At 41.0% G+C, this 19,108-nt stretch overlaps 1 protein-coding gene across 3 annotated transcripts in view; it reads left to right on the forward strand.

Moving 5' to 3' along the window:
* Window positions 1–18,536, forward strand: part of csnk2a2b (casein kinase 2, alpha prime polypeptide b) — a 36,841-nt gene extending 18,305 nt beyond the window's left edge. Inside the window, exons 3-12 of one of the 3 annotated variants that reach the window (XR_013547375.1) lie at window positions 4,944–5,045; window positions 6,227–6,277; window positions 6,436–6,495; window positions 7,342–7,425; window positions 9,401–9,511; window positions 10,188–10,289; window positions 13,382–13,482; window positions 13,909–14,057; window positions 15,826–16,031; window positions 17,459–18,056. Coding sequence is in view for 2 of the 3 variants with exons in the window: in XM_078400540.1 (XP_078256666.1) it covers window positions 4,944–5,045; window positions 6,227–6,277; window positions 6,436–6,495; window positions 7,342–7,425; window positions 9,401–9,511; window positions 10,188–10,289; window positions 13,382–13,482; window positions 13,909–14,057; window positions 15,826–15,905 (840 nt within the window). In the remaining variant the exon portion in view is untranslated. Of the gene's footprint in view, window positions 1–4,943; window positions 5,046–6,226; window positions 6,278–6,435; window positions 6,496–7,341; window positions 7,426–9,400; window positions 9,512–10,187; window positions 10,290–13,381; window positions 13,483–13,908; window positions 14,058–15,825 lie in introns of all 3 variants that reach the window. The other 2 variants (XM_078400541.1, XM_078400540.1) reach the window with 2 other exon arrangements.
* Window positions 18,537–19,108: the final 572 nt, after the last annotated feature.

Below are 19,108 nucleotides of genomic sequence, written 5' to 3' on the forward strand. Positions count from 1 at the left end.
GGGGCCCTTCTTGAATACTTTCTATGCACGCTTTGAATGGGAGAATGCTGATGTGCCTTCCCTGGCCCCCAATGGTATTACACTCTCGGTCATAGAGGCGAACATCAGTAGATCCTTCAAGAGGTTGAATCCTTGAAAAGCGTCTGGGCCTGATGGTATACTTGGTCGTGTTCTTAAAACCCATGCAGACCAACTGGCTGGACTTTTTCCTCAATCTCTCAGTACTAAGTTCTGAGGTTCTCACTTACTTTAAAAGGATGTCAATAATATTGGTGCCCAAGAATAGTAAAGTGACATGCCTCAATGACTGCTGACTGATATCCGTGGTGATGAAGTGCTTTGAGAGGTTGGTTATGCCACATATCTACTCCTACCTCATCAAGAACCTGGACCCACTGCAATATGCCTACTGCCGCAACAGGTCAACGGAGCATGCAATCTCACTGGCACTCCACTCTGCACTGGACCACTTGGCCAATAAAAGCACATACGTCAAGCTGTTGTTCATAGACTACAGCGCAGTGTTCAACACCATCATCCCCTCCATGCTGGTTACCAAGCTCAGGGAACTGGATCTCTGCGCATCCCTCTGCAACTGGATCCACAACTTCCTCTTGAACAGTCCATAATGTGTACGAATTGGGAGCAACACTTCCTCCTCGATAACCATCAAAGCTCTTCAAGGCTGTGTGCACAGCCCCCTGCTCTCTTCACTTTATACTCAACGACTGTGTAGCTGGACACAGTTCGAAGTCTCTCTGCAAGTTCACTGACAAAACCACTGTTGGACGAATTACAGATGGTGATGATTCAGAGTATAAGAGGGAAATCGATCGACTAACCAAATGCTGTGAAAACAACAACCTAGCTGTCAATGTCAGTAAGACCAGGGAACTGATTGTGGACTTTGGAAGAGGAAAGACGAGGATCCACAAACTTGTATTCATTGACGGGATGGTGGTGGAGAGAGTCAAGATCTTCAAATTCTTGGATGTGCATATCTCTGAAGATCTGTCTTGGACACCCAGCATATTGATTCAAACATGAAAAAGCCCATCTACGCCTCCACTTCCTGAAGAGATTGAGGTGATTCGGTATGTCAACGAACACTCTCTTGAAACCTCTACAGATGTACAGTAGGGAGCATATATTGACTGTTTGCATCACAGCCTGGTTCAGCAACTTGAACACCCAGGAATGAAGATGATCACAAAATGTGGTAAACACTACCCAGTCCATCATGGGTACTAACCTTCCCACCATCAAAGGGATGGAATATTATCATCAGAGACCCACACCACCCTGGTCACACTCTTCGTTTCACTCCTACCAGGAAGAATGTATAGGAGCCTGTTCCAGGTTCAGGAGCAGCTTCTACCCTATTCGGCGAGGGCACTTGACTCAACACATCTGTTGTCTCTTAGAACAATCCCATTAGTCTTACTCTCCCATTTACTTTCATGTGATTTCTCAGTCATTCAGCTGTATGCACTGAGGTGCAGCTGAATAATGTCTCTGGCTAAAATCTGTTCGCACCTATTGGTGACGTAACAATCAACCATTTTCCTTGAATTATCGAGAAGTCTTGAATGTTTTGAGTTAATTTCAAGGATGAGTCCAAAATAAATATGGGTATAAGTCAATTAATTCTGATCACTTTTGTACAAAGACTATTCTATTTACGTAATTTTGCTATTGAACAGGATTTTGACTGCGGTTTAAATGCTGTGGAAATTGGTTCATTTATGAGACATCAAATGGTTGACAAATGAAATGAATAATGCAACTGGAAGTAGCAAGTTTACTTGCATCAGTCAGACTTAGCACCCCTATGAAAACCAGCCTGGTTATATAATTTCAGCTTCCTCGTTGTAATTACCGTGTACTTTATACATATTAGGAACTGGCTTTTTGTCTTCAGCTAATTGTTTATTAATGCTGTCACTATAGCATCTTTTTAGAAAATGTACTTGGAGATACTGGTGGCCTTCTTTCACCAGGAATCCACAGACAATTCATTAAATAGCTGTTTAATCTCAGCACTCTTGTAGAAACCAAAATTATTAACTACTCTTTGTATTACTGTGATATTTTAATTGCATGGGGCTTCCAGGGATCAGCACGACAGTTGAAATAACTACAATCCTGGTTTGCAAAGATGTGGTGCAGCTGTGTGGACTTGGTTAATCCATATAATCATGGACATGCTGCCTATCTGATTACAGTTGGTATGAAGAAGTTTCATCTCATCCCCCCTGAATGGCCAACCCTTTATTTTGAGAGTGTTCCTTAGTTCTAGACACCCCAGCCAAAGGAAATACTAACTCTGCATATGCTCTTCAGGCCCTGTAAGCATGTTGTTCATCTCAATGAGATTGGCTATCCTTAAGTATCGGCTCAAGCAGCTTAATGTCTCCTCGTATGACACATCTCCCAGGAATCAATCTGATAAAGCATTGCTGTGGTCCCTCTTGCAAGTATGTTATTAAGTGAACAGACCTGCACACATTATTCCAGATTTTATTTCGCTAAAGCTATATATCACTCTTTTAACGCTCAAAGCTAGAGCTGATGGTCTAATTTTTTTATTGCCATAAGGACTAGCATACAGTTTGACTTCCGAATTGCTCACCGTACCCATGTGGCAACTTTCCATTGAATTGTGTTCAAGGGCAACCAGGTCTCCCTTTCAATGATTTAATGATACTTTATTGTTACATGTACCAGGTACAGTGAAATTGATTTTTGCATACAAAGTACACAAAGAAACACTACGTATCTAGCATCAACAAAGTTACAAGGTACTCATAGTCTCAATGGTCCCTGTTTGTTCTCAGCGGCATGGCCTCTCCATGGCTCATCCTCAGCCCGACTGCCCCTCCCATCATACAGTGGGCTGTCCCTCTCCTCCGGCCTTTCAGCCTTCGTGCCCCAGGCGACACCGCCTCCGACAGCTGACCTTGAAGGTACAGGAGGTTAGATCCCCGGGTCCTCCTCCGACCAGCTCTTTGTCCAGCATCTACTGGCTCGTCTCTCTCACTCTTCCGGTTCCCGGTCTTCGGAGGCAAACAGGAGATCACCCTCGGACCCACTGCTGTCGGGGATTGGCAAGTGCCCGGGCGGACCCGTGTCCGTCAACGCCTGTGGCTCGGGGAAAGGTTTGGAGTCCGAGGCAGGCGAGCCGGACCAATCGACGGGTCCTCCGATCTCTGTTAGCGCGTTTTTGGTCCGTGGAGGGCGACCGGGGCCTACCGAATGGCCCTCGGTCTGCTGTAAGCAACCGGACCTGCTGGTGGGCTTGGCTGCGGCTTCCCTGCGTCACACCCAGCGCCACCATTGTAGTGTCAGAATTCTTATTCCTCAATATAATTTCCTCCAGCTCATTCAGTAAGAAACTTGCACGGACATCTGCTAAAGTTGTGTTTCTTAGCTTATTAACCTATTCTCATTACACAATAGCAGATATGAAATCGCCAGTTTTAATGTTGGATCTGGCCATATTTACAGTAGCCAACTTGCACCCTCATGCCTTTGTAGTTACATTGTTCAGAATTAAGATGAAAGTTTCAGATTGAAGTAATGTTCAACGAAAACAATATTGTGATGGTCACTCCATAAAAGCCCCATAATTACTAGATTATTAACCTTTTTTCATTACACAACAACAGATATAAATTCGCCAGTTTCAATGTTGGTTCCTTGGTATGCTGATCAACACTATCATTCTTTTATATATTTTATACATTTAACAATGCTGATTTAGTTTGCCCAGACTACATATTGGGTTGAGGTGTCACCTCTAATTTTCTGATGTATGCTAAGCCTTATAATACAAGTACTTTTAGTTAGGGCGGTGAGGGCAGGATGGGAGAGGAGTGAAGAAAAGTTCATGCATGACTCCTACAATGTTTTCCCCTCACCCCTTGTTCTTTCTTAGCTACACCCAAGTTGCGTGTCCCACCTGATTTTCTGAGCTAATATCCTTTCCTCGTTCCTTTACCCCATTATTTAATTCTGGGCTACTTCCCTTCTGTTGCTTGAAATGTAACAATCCTGAAATTTTGAATTCCCAGCTCCATTCAATTTGCTACCATGGTTTTAAGATTGTGTTTATTTCTATTTGTGTTGTTAATTTGTCCATATTGTTAGGAATGCTGTGTGCATTCAGATAAAGGGTCTTGAGTTTGTCAATTTCCTATCATTCCCTGCCCGGATGCTAGTTGGAAGTTAACTCTTGTGTTCATCTCATTGCCCTTGACAAGATTCTGGTTATCATAATTTTGCTACTCTGCCTCTTCTGACCTTTCAAATTTCCCCTCACCTGATCTTAGCCCTCTCTTTAATTAGCTGGAACGCTGGTCACAACCAGACTTGAGTGAAACCCATTGCAGTGGAACAGCGCTCATTTACCCCTGTAGTGGTGTAGATGCCCCATGAAACTCAATTCTCCAGGCACCATTTGTTGAGTATTTATCAACAAATAAATACTTTTTATTATCCTATAATAAAAAGGATTATTTTTATAATCCTTTTATATTATATTTATCCTACGCCAATTTATCCTATGCCAATTGATACAACAGCAGAATCAATCCACGATTATGCTCGATTGGACACAGATTATATGGAGCCTTATTTGTGAAGGGACAGCATGGCAGATTAGTAGGTTACTCTGAGTCAGAGAATAAATTGTGCCAGAGCTGTCTGTCGCACCATATTTTGTTACGGGTTTGGGTGCTGCAAGTTGCTTTTCTGCCTCTACGTTTATATACAATAGGGCTTGGAATACACAAGTGGGGAACGTGCAGACATTTGTCTTACTTATTTGCACCTTTCTATCTTTGCATAAATGTTAATAGCTGCCTTCAGAGTAATATCATGGTCTGTATGGTGTTGTCTCTTCGTGCAACTGATAGTTTTCAAAAGATGTTATAACTTTACAGCCTGTGAAAAAAAAGAAAATAAAGCGAGAAATCAAGATACTGGAAAACCTCCGTGGGGGTCCCAATATCATCAAGCTACTGGATGTGGTAAAGGACCCTGTGGTGAGTAGCTGTGTTGGCATGTTCTCCAGATTTAAAGTAAACCTTGCCATCAAACTTTGAGGAAGTGCATGCTTGCTGAGGTTAGCGTGGCTCAGTTGATACTGCACTTGCCTCAAAGTTACAAAATGTGTTTACCTCCCACACTACTACTTAACGACATTGATCTAAACTGATGTTCTGAAGCAGTGCTATTCCTATCAGTTGTATCTTCGTTTGGCAAAATATTTGGCAAACTAGGACCTGTATTCTGGTTCAATTTGATGGATTCTAGGTTAGTTTAAAGATAGGACATGGAAACAGGGTCTGAAGAAAGGTTTCGACCCGAGACGTTACTGATTCCTTCTCTTCAGATGATGCTGCTTGACCTGCTGAGTTACTCCAGCATTTTGTGTCTACCTTCAATTTTATTACTCACTGCACAAAATCCACAACCCTTGCACCACCACTTTCTACTGTAGCTTCTACCCGACAGCTCAAGATTTCAAGACAGCCCCCTCCTGCCCTACCAATCCACATTTTGCTCATAACAAATCTGTTCCTTAAGATCTCAGCAATCCAACTGTATTCTTGCAGCCCAACTTGATAATTTTGCAGAACATGATGGAAACTGAGAAGCTTTGTCTTTGGATTTTTCTTCCCATGTCCAAGTTATGATTTCTGCCATTTCTTCTAAACTTATTAACATCCAGGAACACAATGATGCATTATATTTTGTATATAAAGCAGGCGTACTGCTTAAAAGATTATGCAGGTCCGTTTTGGCTATGGCTGATGGGTCGTAAGGAAAGATGGTACTGGGCATGGAGTACAGCTTTTATGCAGCACCAAGGAAGGATTGTCTTGGGCCTGTTTGGTGTTACCTAGCAGTTTGTTTTGGGAACAATTAATAAATTTCACAATCCTGGAAATTGGTGGAGCACCTCAGGTTGAGAGAATCCATCGTGCAGTCTATTAAAGGGAACAGTCATAGACTTGACAACATGCAACAGCCTCAGTGTGACATTATGAAAATGTATTTTTAACTTCTACTTCATGGTGGTTAACTTTGGCCACTGACATTACAAACCTCATTGGCTACAGCATTTCCTGTTGATATGTTTTGTGGTAGGTCATGAAGTTAAGATGGCTGGCAGTTTCTGACATATGTTCCATCTTAAATTGTAATCTTGTTCTTTCCACAGTCAAGAACGCCAGCTCTTGTTTTTGAGCACATTGATAACACTGATTTCAAGGTGAGCTTGCAGATTTGTATACATGTAATCAAAGCAGTTATTGTATTTAATGATATTTCTGTTTGGTCTGCACTTGTGTACAGCCTTTTACTCACTCATGCTGAATTTTCCTCCAATTCCATTCCACCCTCCCACCCTTTTTTTCTCTATTTGTCTAGCAACTGTATCAGATCTTGGTGGATTATGACATCCGGTTCTACATGTATGAAATTCTCAAGGTGAGTTGAAAGCCTTAAGTTCTTCCAGTTAGTCAATTGAATGGTGTTTATTGCTTATGAATTTTAGCTTCTCTTTGCTTTTGTTCCCTTTTTAGGTCATCCTTGCTGTGTCAGTGCCCTCCCCACCACCACCATTCACTGATGATTCTTTGGCAGGAAATAATTCTGCACAGAGATTGTCGTGGCCCCCAGGTTTCTCCCACATCAATGTTTGCATCACTTGGTGGGTGTCCAGCTAGTGATTGACATTCAAGTGGTGGCAGGCCCCTCACTTTTGGATAAAGCAATAGGTGCTTCATCTGGAGGTCTGGCTGAGAGCAGATGCTCCTCTTCCCTGCCCTCTGCCAATTTAGGAATGTGGTGCTCTCCTCACACCAGGGAAAGTAAATGCACTGATTTTTTCCACTGGACAAAATGTTTTGGAACAGTATGATTGCCAAAGATATTAAAGGGACTGTCTCCTTTCTAATTTAACACTAATGTCCAACAACAGGCCACAATTAGGTACCTTCTGTGTGGTTAGATTTAATCAAAGTAAGCTTTAAGGGAATTTGTATGTTGTATAATGAAGAGTGATAGTTTCACAAGTCACAGCAATTCCAGAAGATGCTTTTTTGTTTTGTTTTTCCACCTGCACTACTTTTTCATCAAGGTGATTGTGATAACTGGAAGTCAACTACTCCATTCTGAGGATTGGTTGCTCAGGGTGGCTGTTCCGAACAGCTGGTGATCAACTCTGTACATGGAGCATGCTGCCCTTGTTACCCTGTAGAAGAATGGGGGGAGAGAAACATTGAATAAAGGCATGAAAATATACTCATTGCGTAACTTTTGTTTTCCTCATAGGCGTTGGATTACTGCCACAGTATGGGCATTATGCACAGAGATGTGAAGCCACATAATGTGATGATCGACCATGCCCAGAGAAAGGTATGAGTGACTGCAGGTTGGCTTCTTTAATGGTTTTATGGTACTAGTGGGCAAGCTGCAGGATAATAAATGAAACCTGCAAATGCTTATTCTAAATGATATCCTGTAAGGTAGTAACTAAACGTTTTGTTGCTAAAATTGTATTTAGTGTGGCTCTTAATTTAATGGCATTAAGCTGTTGTCAGAACATTTATACAAAGCTTCAGATGAAATATAATTTAAAGTAAAACAAGTTTTTAAATGGGCAATTTAGGGGAACAAAAACGTGCAGACCTCAAGTACCAGCGTAAGCAGTTTTTGCACTTTGCAATTTTTTTAAAAGCTGTTCAACTTTTTATAATGTTTGTACTTGATTACATTTCTGTAACATCAAATTGGGAGGTGACTGCTGTTTTCAGTGCTATTTCTGAGTGGAATCTTCTAGTACATAACATACATAACATAACATAACAACACTTTATTGTCACTCGGCACAACACCGAGCGAAATTTCAGCAGTCACACAAAATACAGCAAAAAGAAAAGAACACAGGACACCCGACCCCAACACAAACATCCATCACAGTGACTCCAAACACCCCCTCACTGTGATGGAGGCAACAAAACTTCCCCTCTCTTCCCCCCGCACCCACGGACAGGCAGCTCGACCCCTACCGAGGCAAACGACACGCACAGCCCCCGCAAGGGGATGGAAGGCCCCCCGGCCGAGCCGCCCCGGGCACCGAAACGTCCCGCGGCCGCACCGGGCGATGTTAAGTCCAACGGCCGAGCCGCACCGGGCACTGAAACGTCCCGCGGCCGAACAGCGCTGACGATGTTAAGTCCAGCGGCCAAGCCGCACCGGGCACTGAAACGTCCCGCGGCCACACCGGGCGATGTTAAGTCCAGCGGCCGAGCCGCACCGGGCACTGAAACGTCCCGCGGCCACACCGGGCGATGTTAAGTCCAGCGGCCGAGCCGCACCGGGCACTGAAACGTCCCGCGGCCGCACCGGGCGATGTTAAGTCCAGCGGCCGAGCCGCACCGGGCACTGAAACGTCCCGCGGCCGAGCTGCGCCGGCAATGTTAAGGCCCGCAGCCGAGCCGCACCGGGCACTGAAACGTCCCGCAGCCGAGCTGCGCCGGCAATGTTAAGGCCCGCAGCCGAGCCGCACCGGGCACTGAAACGTCCCGCAGCCGAGCTGCGCCGGCAATGTTAAGGCCCGCAGCCGAGCCGCACCGGGCACTGAAACGTCCCGCAGCCGAGCTGCGCCGGCAATGTTAAGGCCCGCAGCCGAGCCGCGCCCCGGTGAAGAGACCTAATAAAATAAAGGTTTCCCCCCGCCCCACCCCCCCACACCCCCACCACACACCCCCACCACACATACACAGCCAAAAACAGAAACAAAAACCATCCCAACACCGACACAAACAAAAAAAAAGAAAAAAAGACAACAGACTGCCAGAGAGCCGCAGCCGTTAGGCGCAGCCAACTCCTCCCCCTCTAGTGTTAGTGATGTGAAAACATACTATTATTTCAGTGTTGAAATTCTGAACTGATTGTGTGGAAGTACATTAGGGTTATTATTTGTTTGTAACTTTGCTACAGGCTACTTAATATTTGTTTATAAATATTATATTTTAGATTCTTTGAGATTTTTTTCTTGCTGTTGATGTGTAAACATGATCTTTCCCCTCAATTTTTGTCGAAACTACTTTCTCTGAAACCTAGACCTGTTCCATTCCTGTGTAAAGTCCCAGTCACGCTGTGAAGCTCATTTTGGAAAATGATTGGAATGAAATATGTCATCTTCATTTTTGAAGTTACGAAGTTTGTTTTGTCCTTTATGTTGTGCATACATATATGTGTTTGTCATCTTAAAGAATCGTAGCTCCATCTAGTGTTTGTTTCTCCATATATTTGTCTTTTCATATGAAGAATACTAGTGCATTTCCAGCACATCACCTGATACTTAACTGTCTCATTTATTTTACAGCTTCGGTTAATTGACTGGGGACTGGCTGAGTTTTACCATCCTGAACAGGAGTACAATGTTAGAGTGGCCTCCAGATATTTCAAAGGTCCCGAGCTGCTAGTTGACTACCAGGTACAATCAGAAACAAAGTGACTTGTAGATTACGTTTTCTAAGGATTGGTGGTGGAGGGGTACAGGTCAACATCTCTTTTTGCACTGTGGTCCTCTTTTTTTTTGTTTTGGCTCCTCATTCCAAATATCACCTTTCCCCTTAATCCCCCTGATATTTTGCCTGAAGTATTTTGAGAGCTGTCCCAATGACTCTCCCTTATCATTTTCTCAACAGTGGCGTTTCTCCAGATTTAAAACAAATTTATTGCATTTAAAATGAAACTTGCATTTTTTTCTGGTAAAAGTGAAGTTATTTCCTCACTATTATTTCAAACTTTGCCATCTTAAAACGGGGCATCTAATCTGCATGTCAAGGGGCCAATTAATAAAATGTTAATTTGGTTTTTCAACTTGTATTCGAAGGAACGGCATGAAAAAAGGAGAGGGCTTTGTTGTAAAGTTGAGTGCTTTTCATGTGCTGTTTGTGAAAAAAGGTCATTTAGAAACATTGTAAATGCACTCTTTTATAATTATAATAATTTAGTTGAAACTTGCAGATGAACGTTGCCCCCGATTGGACTCATTGGAGTAAACAAATCTCTACTGAACCACACACAATACCCGTGTCATGCCAAATGCTGCTGTTTTGAATGCATTTTGTCTGACCAGTACCCTAATCTGCGTATTCTTTTTCCAGATGTACGATTACAGTCTGGATATGTGGAGCCTGGGATGCATGTTGGCCAGCATGATATTCCGTAAGGAGCCTTTCTTCCATGGACATGATAATTATGACCAGGTAGGGTTTTGTTGAAAACAGAAAATGCTGGAAATATTTCTCAAGATAGGTAGTTCGGTCATGAGATAAATTGTTAATTTCATTAGAACTAGAAAAAATAAAAAATAAAAATATTTTAAGTTTATGAGGAGGAGGGGGAATGAAAATAAGAAATGGAATGTCTCAAATGGTAGAAGCTGACATATTATTGGTGCTGGCTGACAATAGACAATAGGTAATAGGTGCAGGTGGAGGCCATTCGGCCCTTCGAGCCAGCACCACCATTCAATGTGATCATGGCTGATCATTCTCAATCAGTACCCCGTTCCTGCCTTCTCCCCATACCCCCTGACTCCGCTATCCTTAAGAGCTCTATCCAGCTCTCTCTTGAATGCATTCGGAGAATTGGCCTCCACTGTCCTCTGAGGCAGAGAATTCCACAGATTCACAACTCTCTGACTGAAAAAGTTTTTCCTCATCTCAGTTCTAAATGGCCTACACCTTATTCTTAAACTGTGGCCCCTTGTTCTGGACTCCCCCAACATTTGGGAACATGTTTCCTGCCTCTAACGTGTCCAACCCCTTAATAATCTTATACGTTTCGATAAGATCTCCTCTCATCCTTTTAAATTCCAGTGTATACAAGCCTAGTCGCTCCAGTCTTTCAACATATGATAGTCCCGCCATTCCGGGAATTAACTTAGTAAACCTACGCTGCACGCCCTCAATAGCAAGAATATCCTTCCTCAAATTTGGAGACCAAATCTGCACACAGTACTCCAGGTGCGGCTGAGGTGATGGTGAAAGATTTTGATGATCCAAAAGAAGAGAGAAGGCTAGAAGAGAGGAGGGGGGGAAACAAAGCCGGGCATTTAATAAGTGAACGCAGACCACGGGGTTTCTGATAGGCAGATGGTTGGTCAAAGGCCAGAGATGAAAAAAAGGTGTGAGACAATAGGATTAAGGAGTTGGGAATTATGAAGCCAGAGGAAGGAATGTAGGTGGCGAGGGAGGGAAGCAATAGATACAAGTCTGAGTGGGGCACGTGAGGGGGATGGGGGAGAGAAAGGGGGAGGGGGTGGTTGTAAGAAGTTGCCCCAAATTGGGAAATTCTTTGTTTATACTGTTGGCTTGTAATCTACCCAAGTGAAATACGAGTCAGTTTTGCTTCATGAACTTTATCGTGGTACGTTCTGTGTTTTCAGCTGATCTGCTTCAAAGATTGCAAGAGTGATGGTGTAGGTCACTGATCAGCTTGAGAAACCAGGCAATTTTTTTTTCAGTGTCTTAACGGTGTGATTTCCCCCCCCCCCCTTCTCTTCAGGGTCTTGAGTGTGACTTGTGGTGACAATTTCAGTAGGCATGACAAATCCCCATGATTTAATGGAACTTTCCCAAACTAATATCTTCTGTAGATTCTGGGCAATTTGCTCATTCATCTTGAGTAACTGGCATTTAAAACATTTCTCAATGTGAAGCATAGCATTGTTGGGAAACTGAACCACATTATTGAAAGTTGCATTGAAGAATTCAGTAATGAATCTCACCTCAAACTTGGTTCCTCCATGATAGTTCTAAAGAAATGTGTTCTAATTTCCACAGGAAATTTGCTAAATTATAGCCTGAATTGACTGTTGCTCAGTGAGTTTTGGGTTTGGTCATGTTGCAGACATATTGCTGTGCCTGGATAAGTTAAACACAAAATTGCAAAGCAAGAGTTTTCTTTAACTGTGATATAAGTGAAGCATTTTTCTGTCAAGGGTGCAAATGAACATGCTTTGTATCTGATTGAAATCTGCTAAATAGTGATGCAGCTAAAGATCCACTTCGCTACGAATAATAAAAATTCTACAAAACAAAGAATTGATGCTGAAAAGACCACATTAATTTCTGGTTGTTGTATTAGCAATTAAGAGATTTCTTCTACTCTCATAATTGAAACAGGGAAACACATTGATTTGCAGAATAGACAGCATTAAAATGATCAGCCAGGAATATTAGAAAATTAATTATGTAAAAGCACATATGTTACAGTTTTGCATTATGTTTTTTTCATTGGTGCATGTGCATCTCTTCCCAATGGTGCATTTAAGATAAAACTATTTGCGTTATTTATATTGTATATCAGTATTTAATTTGCAAATGAAAAATCACATGTCAAATCTCAACATAAAATGTGAGGGGATTGAAAAGGCTTGAGCATTATTGACTGCAGATGTGTTCCTACACTGTCAGGACACCCCTGGCTAGGTGACCTGACCTGTTCAAAGCCAGTGTCAGCAGAAACCTATTGCGATTAAACCTAATATCTATGTAAACTTGACGTCAAATCTTTGACGTCTCCAAAGACGTACAGGTATGTAGGTTAATTGGCTGGGTAAATGTAAAAATTGTCCCTAGTGGGTGTAGGATAGTGTTAATGTGCGGGGATCGCTGGGCGGCACGGACTTGGAGGGCCGAAAAGGCCTGTTTCCGGCTGTATAGATATGATGATATGATGATGATGACTGCCTTGAACATTCTCCATTGGTGCTTCAAATGTCAACTTGCCCATGGTTTTGCAGTTGCTTAAATATTTAATCATGCTTTCATTATTATAAATTAGATCTTGTGATTTCAGAGATTCCTCCATTCTAAGTCAACAGTTAATGTGCACAATATTGAACTCCTATAGTTACTACATCAAATCCAGCATTACAAGTAGTCTCGTTGGAAACTTCTTGGAAACTAATAAAATAATCTAGAATTAACTGGCATACTTTTTGATCTAACATGCTGATCTTCAGAATATCTCTGCATTGAATAAGTGGTCACCTAATGGATGGAGGGAGGTATTGCTCAAGATATGAGTGAACAAGAAGTTTGTTCTCCAAATGAAAGGATTGAGTCTAATTTCTGAATCAAGCACTGACTAATGTTGTATTCAAGTCATATAATCCAGGTCTTAAAAATCAATATGAATAATTTTCAAAACTAATTAATGCTCAAGAGTAGTAAAAGTGAACGTAGGCTTGACCTTGTGACTTTGTTTAAAGAAAAATCAATGAATGGATCACATTATCCTGTTGTCAATGAGTGCACATTTAGATACATTTGACTTTTTTTTCTTCTAGCTTGTTCGCATCGCCAAGGTTTTAGGAACTGATGAATTGTTTGACTACCTCAAGAAATACCACATCGAACTGGATCCTCGGTTTAATGATACTCTTGGCCAGTGAGTTGAATAACTGAATTGAGTGAAACAAATTTAGCTAATCTGAGATTGTTCCTTCCTAGTTGATTTTTAAGTGCCCATAATATTGTATTTGTGGATGGGAAGAAACTTGCATTTACCTGAGAAGTTTGGTATTGGTGGGGGGAAAGGGGGAGAGGAGTAAGTGGATGGATCGATGTTGCATAGATTTGTCAACTGTAAATGATTATCAGTGGAAATGTAATACTTTTCCCATGAGGAATGGTGTAGTAAATATGGTTTTATTTTGAAGTTAATTACTTTTTATACAAATTTTATGAATTAAATGTTTAATTGTTCTTTATGTGACATTTGATAAGCTATATCCAGTTTTAGATTGTATTCGTACATAGATTGTATTCTAAAGATACAATTCACTTTTCTAAAGAATCATTTACTGTTCCTCAGACATTCTCGGAAGCGCTGGGAGCAGTTTATTCACAGTGAGAATAGGCACCTGGTCAGTCCGGAGGCCTTGGATTTGTTGGATAAACTACTTCGTTATGATCATCAGCAGAGACTTACAGCTAAGGAAGCAATGGAACATCCATACTTCTGTAAGTATGTGGATGACCCAGCTTTATGGAAATTATCTGAGTTGCGAATTGTTATAGCTGTAGTAACATTATTCAAAATTTATGTTGCTTAGTATGCCACAAGTGATTGCTGGGGGTAACTTTTTATAGATTGTAATTCAATTAAATTGGAGGGGGCTGAGGGTGGGGATTTCTGAGGGTACATTGCCATTTTGACTATTTTGCTGGCTGGTGCTGTAGAATTAGGCTATGAGGAATGATGAATGCTTCCCCATCCCATTTCTCACATCAAAGTAGTCAGTTAATTTACGTTTGCACCCTGTTCCTGCCTGTGAAGTGTAAAATGGGAAGTGAAAATGCTGTCAGACTTGTGCATTTGAGATGGAAAATTGCTTATTGCAGTGATCTGGCAGGCTCATTATATCTGTTGCCACATTCATTCAGATCTTTTACCTCAGTGCCGCATCCCTACACCTTGCATCCCTTGATTTCCTTTAATATTTTCAAAATCTATGGAATTGGTCATTGAATATACTTAATGGCTGGGACCCATCTTAGCCAAAGAATTAACAAGATTCACCCTTTAAGTGGAACAATGTCTTCTCATCCCAGTTGTCAATGGCTGACCACTTATGACTGAACCCTGGTTCTAGACAACACGACCAGGGTAAATATCATTTGTGGATCCATCCAGTCAAGCCACTTCATTTTGTATGATCCAATAGGATACCATCTCATTCTTCTAAATTCAAGTCAGTTGGAACCCAGTCTAACTAATCTCTCTTCATTGGATGATTCCTCATCCCAGGAATCTATCAAGTGAAACTTTCTGTGCTTCTATTGCAAATCTCCCCTTCATGGATCTACGCACAATATTCCTAGTGTGGACTCAATCTGGCCCTCTTTTGGTATATCTAAAGTTCGCTCTGAATCTCTCACCATTATTTCCATAAGCTACCAGACAAAAAAACTTTCCTTCTAAAGAAAATGCCACGGTTCTTTATGAACATTATCAAGCAAACTAAAAAGCAGTCACAAAGTGGATACTGGGGCAGGTACTGCACAGATGGAGAAAGGCACAAAAACATTTCTGGATCTTGAGTGCCATAGCAGATGATTGCTCAATCACAAGTGGAATAAATGAATTGACGTGGAAAAGACCAGAATTTGACTACCACTGAGTGCTTTGGGCTGGAGGAGATTAGAAATTGGAAGGAAACTTTAAGAGTTTAAGAGGCATTGTATAAACTGGTGCAAATTTGTCCGAACATGGAATGATGAGAGAACAGACTTGATGTACCCCTAACCAGGACACTGCAGCAGAGTTTTGAATGATGGTAAATTTATGGAGTATAGAATTGTCAGGTTTGGAGGTAACAAAGACATACCATTGTGACACAGCAGGTCAGGCAGCATCTAGGGAGAGAAGGAATGGGTGACGTTTCGGGTCGAGACCCTTTTTCAGTCTGAAGAAGGGTCTCGACCCGAAATGTCATCCATTCCTTCTCTCCCGAGATGCTGCCTGACTTGCTGAGTTACTCCAGCATTTTGTGAATAAATATCTTCGATTTGTACCAGCATCTGCAGTTATCTTCTTATACATACCATTGTGATATCCTTATGACATAATGCCAATTTTTAATTGCTGTAATTCGATGCATATAACTATTGCACTCTCAGGAACTAGTAACTTTGAGTCTGTTGCTGAGTTTGGTGATTCAATGGTCAGTTTGCAACTTGCGTTGAAAGCTACTAGTTATTTCACTTGGTATTTTACACTCTACTTCAGATCCCGTACTGAAGGAGCATTCGGATAGTGCTCGGAGTAACAACTCGCACGTGCCTGGTGTTTCTGCAGCTGTACGGTGAATCCTACTGCTGTCTGCGTAGTTCATTCTGCAAGATGACGGAGTTACGGGATTTACAGGGGAGACATTGGGCAAAAGAGGAGCTATCACAGTCTGGAAATGTGAACTTGTGACTGCAACGACACAGGTGACCATGGCTTACCCTAAACCCAGTGGCAACACTGTACTACATCCATTTATTTTAGATTTCCATTTATGTTTCAGAGAATTACAACTTACAAGATTTTTTGGTTCTGAAATTACAATGTTTTTGTATATTTATATATTATTTTTTGTATTGTAATAAAATGCCTAGAATGTGTTCCATTACAAATGTTCTTGTGTTGTCCTTTTTCCTGTCTTTCTATAAAATAAAAATTTGCCAAATGCAGATAATATTTCTAAGGAAAGCTAGAACAAGTTCCTCAAAATACTAAGCTGCTCACAATAGTTCAACAATTGGGGACACTGGGTGATTTTTTGATTTGAAAGAAAAAGAAAAGTATTTTTGAGAGATCCCTCTCAATTTCAGTTCTTAGCAAAATTCAAAGTTTGTCAGTGTCTTTGGACAGTAAGCTGGTCAATAAAGGCCCTGAAGTGCCATTGGGTTGTTATCTGATGCCTGAAGTTGTCCTTTTGCTCACGTCATCACTCTTGGTCACACTTCTCCCTTAACTTGTGCCAGAGTAATGTACAGATAATCGGGGCAGATTTCAATGGTAATAATGGAGAATGTTATCTAAAAGCATGTTGAGTTCCATCATAACTCCTCTGCAGACTGCAGTAGTAAAGCAGCAGTATGTGGCAAATATACCACAGGATCATAGTTTGGGTTGACAATGGAATCATTGGCTATGAGGGTGTTTCTGCTGCAGTCTATGTCCTGGAATAAGACTGACTAGTGTATTTATTCAGTGGTTCCCTGTTGGTTTCAAAAACGTCACATTCACCAAAGTGCACATTTTTAAATGTATGGGATCCAAGAGAAAATAAGGGCTGTGCAGGCACAAAATTCACAAAAGCTGGATAGTTTAGAGTTTTGTTCCAAAATATTTTGTTGAGACAATCTGTTAAGAACCATACAAAAATAATGCAAGCAGCTGTTGAATGGGCTGGTGGGTGGTAATGACAATATAGCAGAGAACCTGCAGACTTGTTTGGGGTGGAAACAGGAGGTGATCTCAAAAAAACTTTGTAGTACATGGATGGATATGTTTTGGGGAATAATGTAACTTTAAAATCTACGGGTGCAAAAAACAGGCTTGGTGTACAGAGAAAATGTATGTGAAGTTCAAAAGAGAGCATGAGATTGTTTGCGAAATGTACAGTTAATTATAGTAGCATGATAAATTTGTCTATTAAAGCTTTCTATGACCTAATGCAAAGCACTGTGTACACTTGTGTACTATCCAATCAATCAAGTTACAACACTGCATATTTATACCTGGCAGACAAAATTTTACTATTTACAAAGGAGAATGGGAAGGTTTCTGTTGAGCAAAATCCTTCCCTTGCACGTTAAATTAATTTTCTTAAACTGCATGGTGTGTGACTTTTCCAAATTTTGTTTAACAGATTATTTAACAGCAATCCCAGTTGGAATAGATTTGCTGCTTTTAACAGAGGCTGCAGAAAATCACTCAACAGTAACGGAACTTGACTGCTTGCAAATCTCGTGCTGTCACTCTAAAGGCGGTGCCCTCAGAAGTATTTTGGTTTTTTTTTCCAAATTGTCTGAGCAATTGTTTTTTTTTTCTGAGCCCATTTGCTACAATGTAGTGCATGGAGTAGAGCAAAAGTGCGCTTCATTTTAACTGTGTACCAGTTGACCGAGTTATTTGTGTGGGGTTGGTGCGATGATGTGATGTTCCAGTATATGGCACCTTCCATCCCAAAATCCAAGTTAACAAAATCATTAATACATGGGAGGTATTGGCATTTATACACAAGTGTGTTTGGATATTACAAATACTGTAACCTTTTTTAATTCAGAATAAAAAAATGATGAGCAAATGTAAATATTCTACAGTTCCTTTGTCAAAGATGACTAAACTGATATGCTTTTTGCATTTGAACTCAAGTTTGAGAATGGCTTAAAGAATTAAGGATCTGAGTGAAACTGAAAGGAGTTTAAACATTTTGAAGCTTCAATACTTGCCTGATATAATGACTGCAGTAATAAACTATGTCATACATTATAAATCATTCTCTACAAACTAAAAGAAAGTTGTTTGCAGTTCTTAAATTATAAAATACTGAAAATACTCAGGTAACACATGTGAAGAAAAAGTTAACGGTGGAATAGGCTTGAGAAGCTGAATGGTCAGCTCTTTTCCACCTATTTACGATCAATACTTGAAAATGAAATATTTTATTCCCAGAACTCTGCAGTTCTTTGGTTCACATTGACTATATAATTGCATGTAGCACGCAAAATATATTCCCGCTCTTCACCTTTCTTTGTGCACTATTTTGTTTTACAATTTACTAATTATATCATCTTGAACCCATCTAATTTTCTGTGAAACCCGAGACATATGGCCTATTTATCCCTAACAATTCTGTTAGTATTATAGAATATAGACACCAGGAACTGCAAATGCTGTTTTACAAAAAATAGAGTGCTGCAGTAACTCAGTGGGTCAGGCAGCATCTCTGAAGAACATGGATGCATGACATTTCGGGTAGGAACCCTTCAGTCTGAAGAAGGGTCCTGACCCAAAACCACCTATTTGTGTTCTCCAGAGATGCTGCCTCACCTGCTAAGTTATTCCATCACTCTGTGTCTATTAATATTCCATTCCTCCTTAAGGATTATGTTCTTATTCAACATTTAAGGGGTGTGCTTGTGAAAGCCTACTTGTGGCCTAAAAGTCCTGTCTGAAAAATAAATTCCCTATTCTTACTGGCAAGAGTGTTAGTTGGTGCTACCTCAATGCAAATTCTTGCTCCATGGTCTGAACTGTCCTCATTCATGCTAACGTTTGGTCATGGAAAAAACACATTTCACGTGATGATGTACTGTAGGATTCCTCTTTGGTAATGCATATTCTGTATTTCTTGATCTGAGTCCCATAATGTTTATGCAAAAATTGGAAAACAGCACTTAATAGGCATTGTTTGCTGCTTAGGTTTGGAGAGGTCACATGGTTCGGAATACAAAGCCGCATTTATAGTGGATTTAGTGAGCCAGTCACGCCGCTGGCTTCTGAAGCACAAGCATAG

The sequence above is a fragment of the Rhinoraja longicauda genome, chromosome 6 (genome assembly GCF_053455715.1).
Source record: "Rhinoraja longicauda isolate Sanriku21f chromosome 6, sRhiLon1.1, whole genome shotgun sequence".
Classification (NCBI taxonomy): domain Eukaryota; kingdom Metazoa; phylum Chordata; class Chondrichthyes; order Rajiformes; family Arhynchobatidae; genus Rhinoraja; species Rhinoraja longicauda.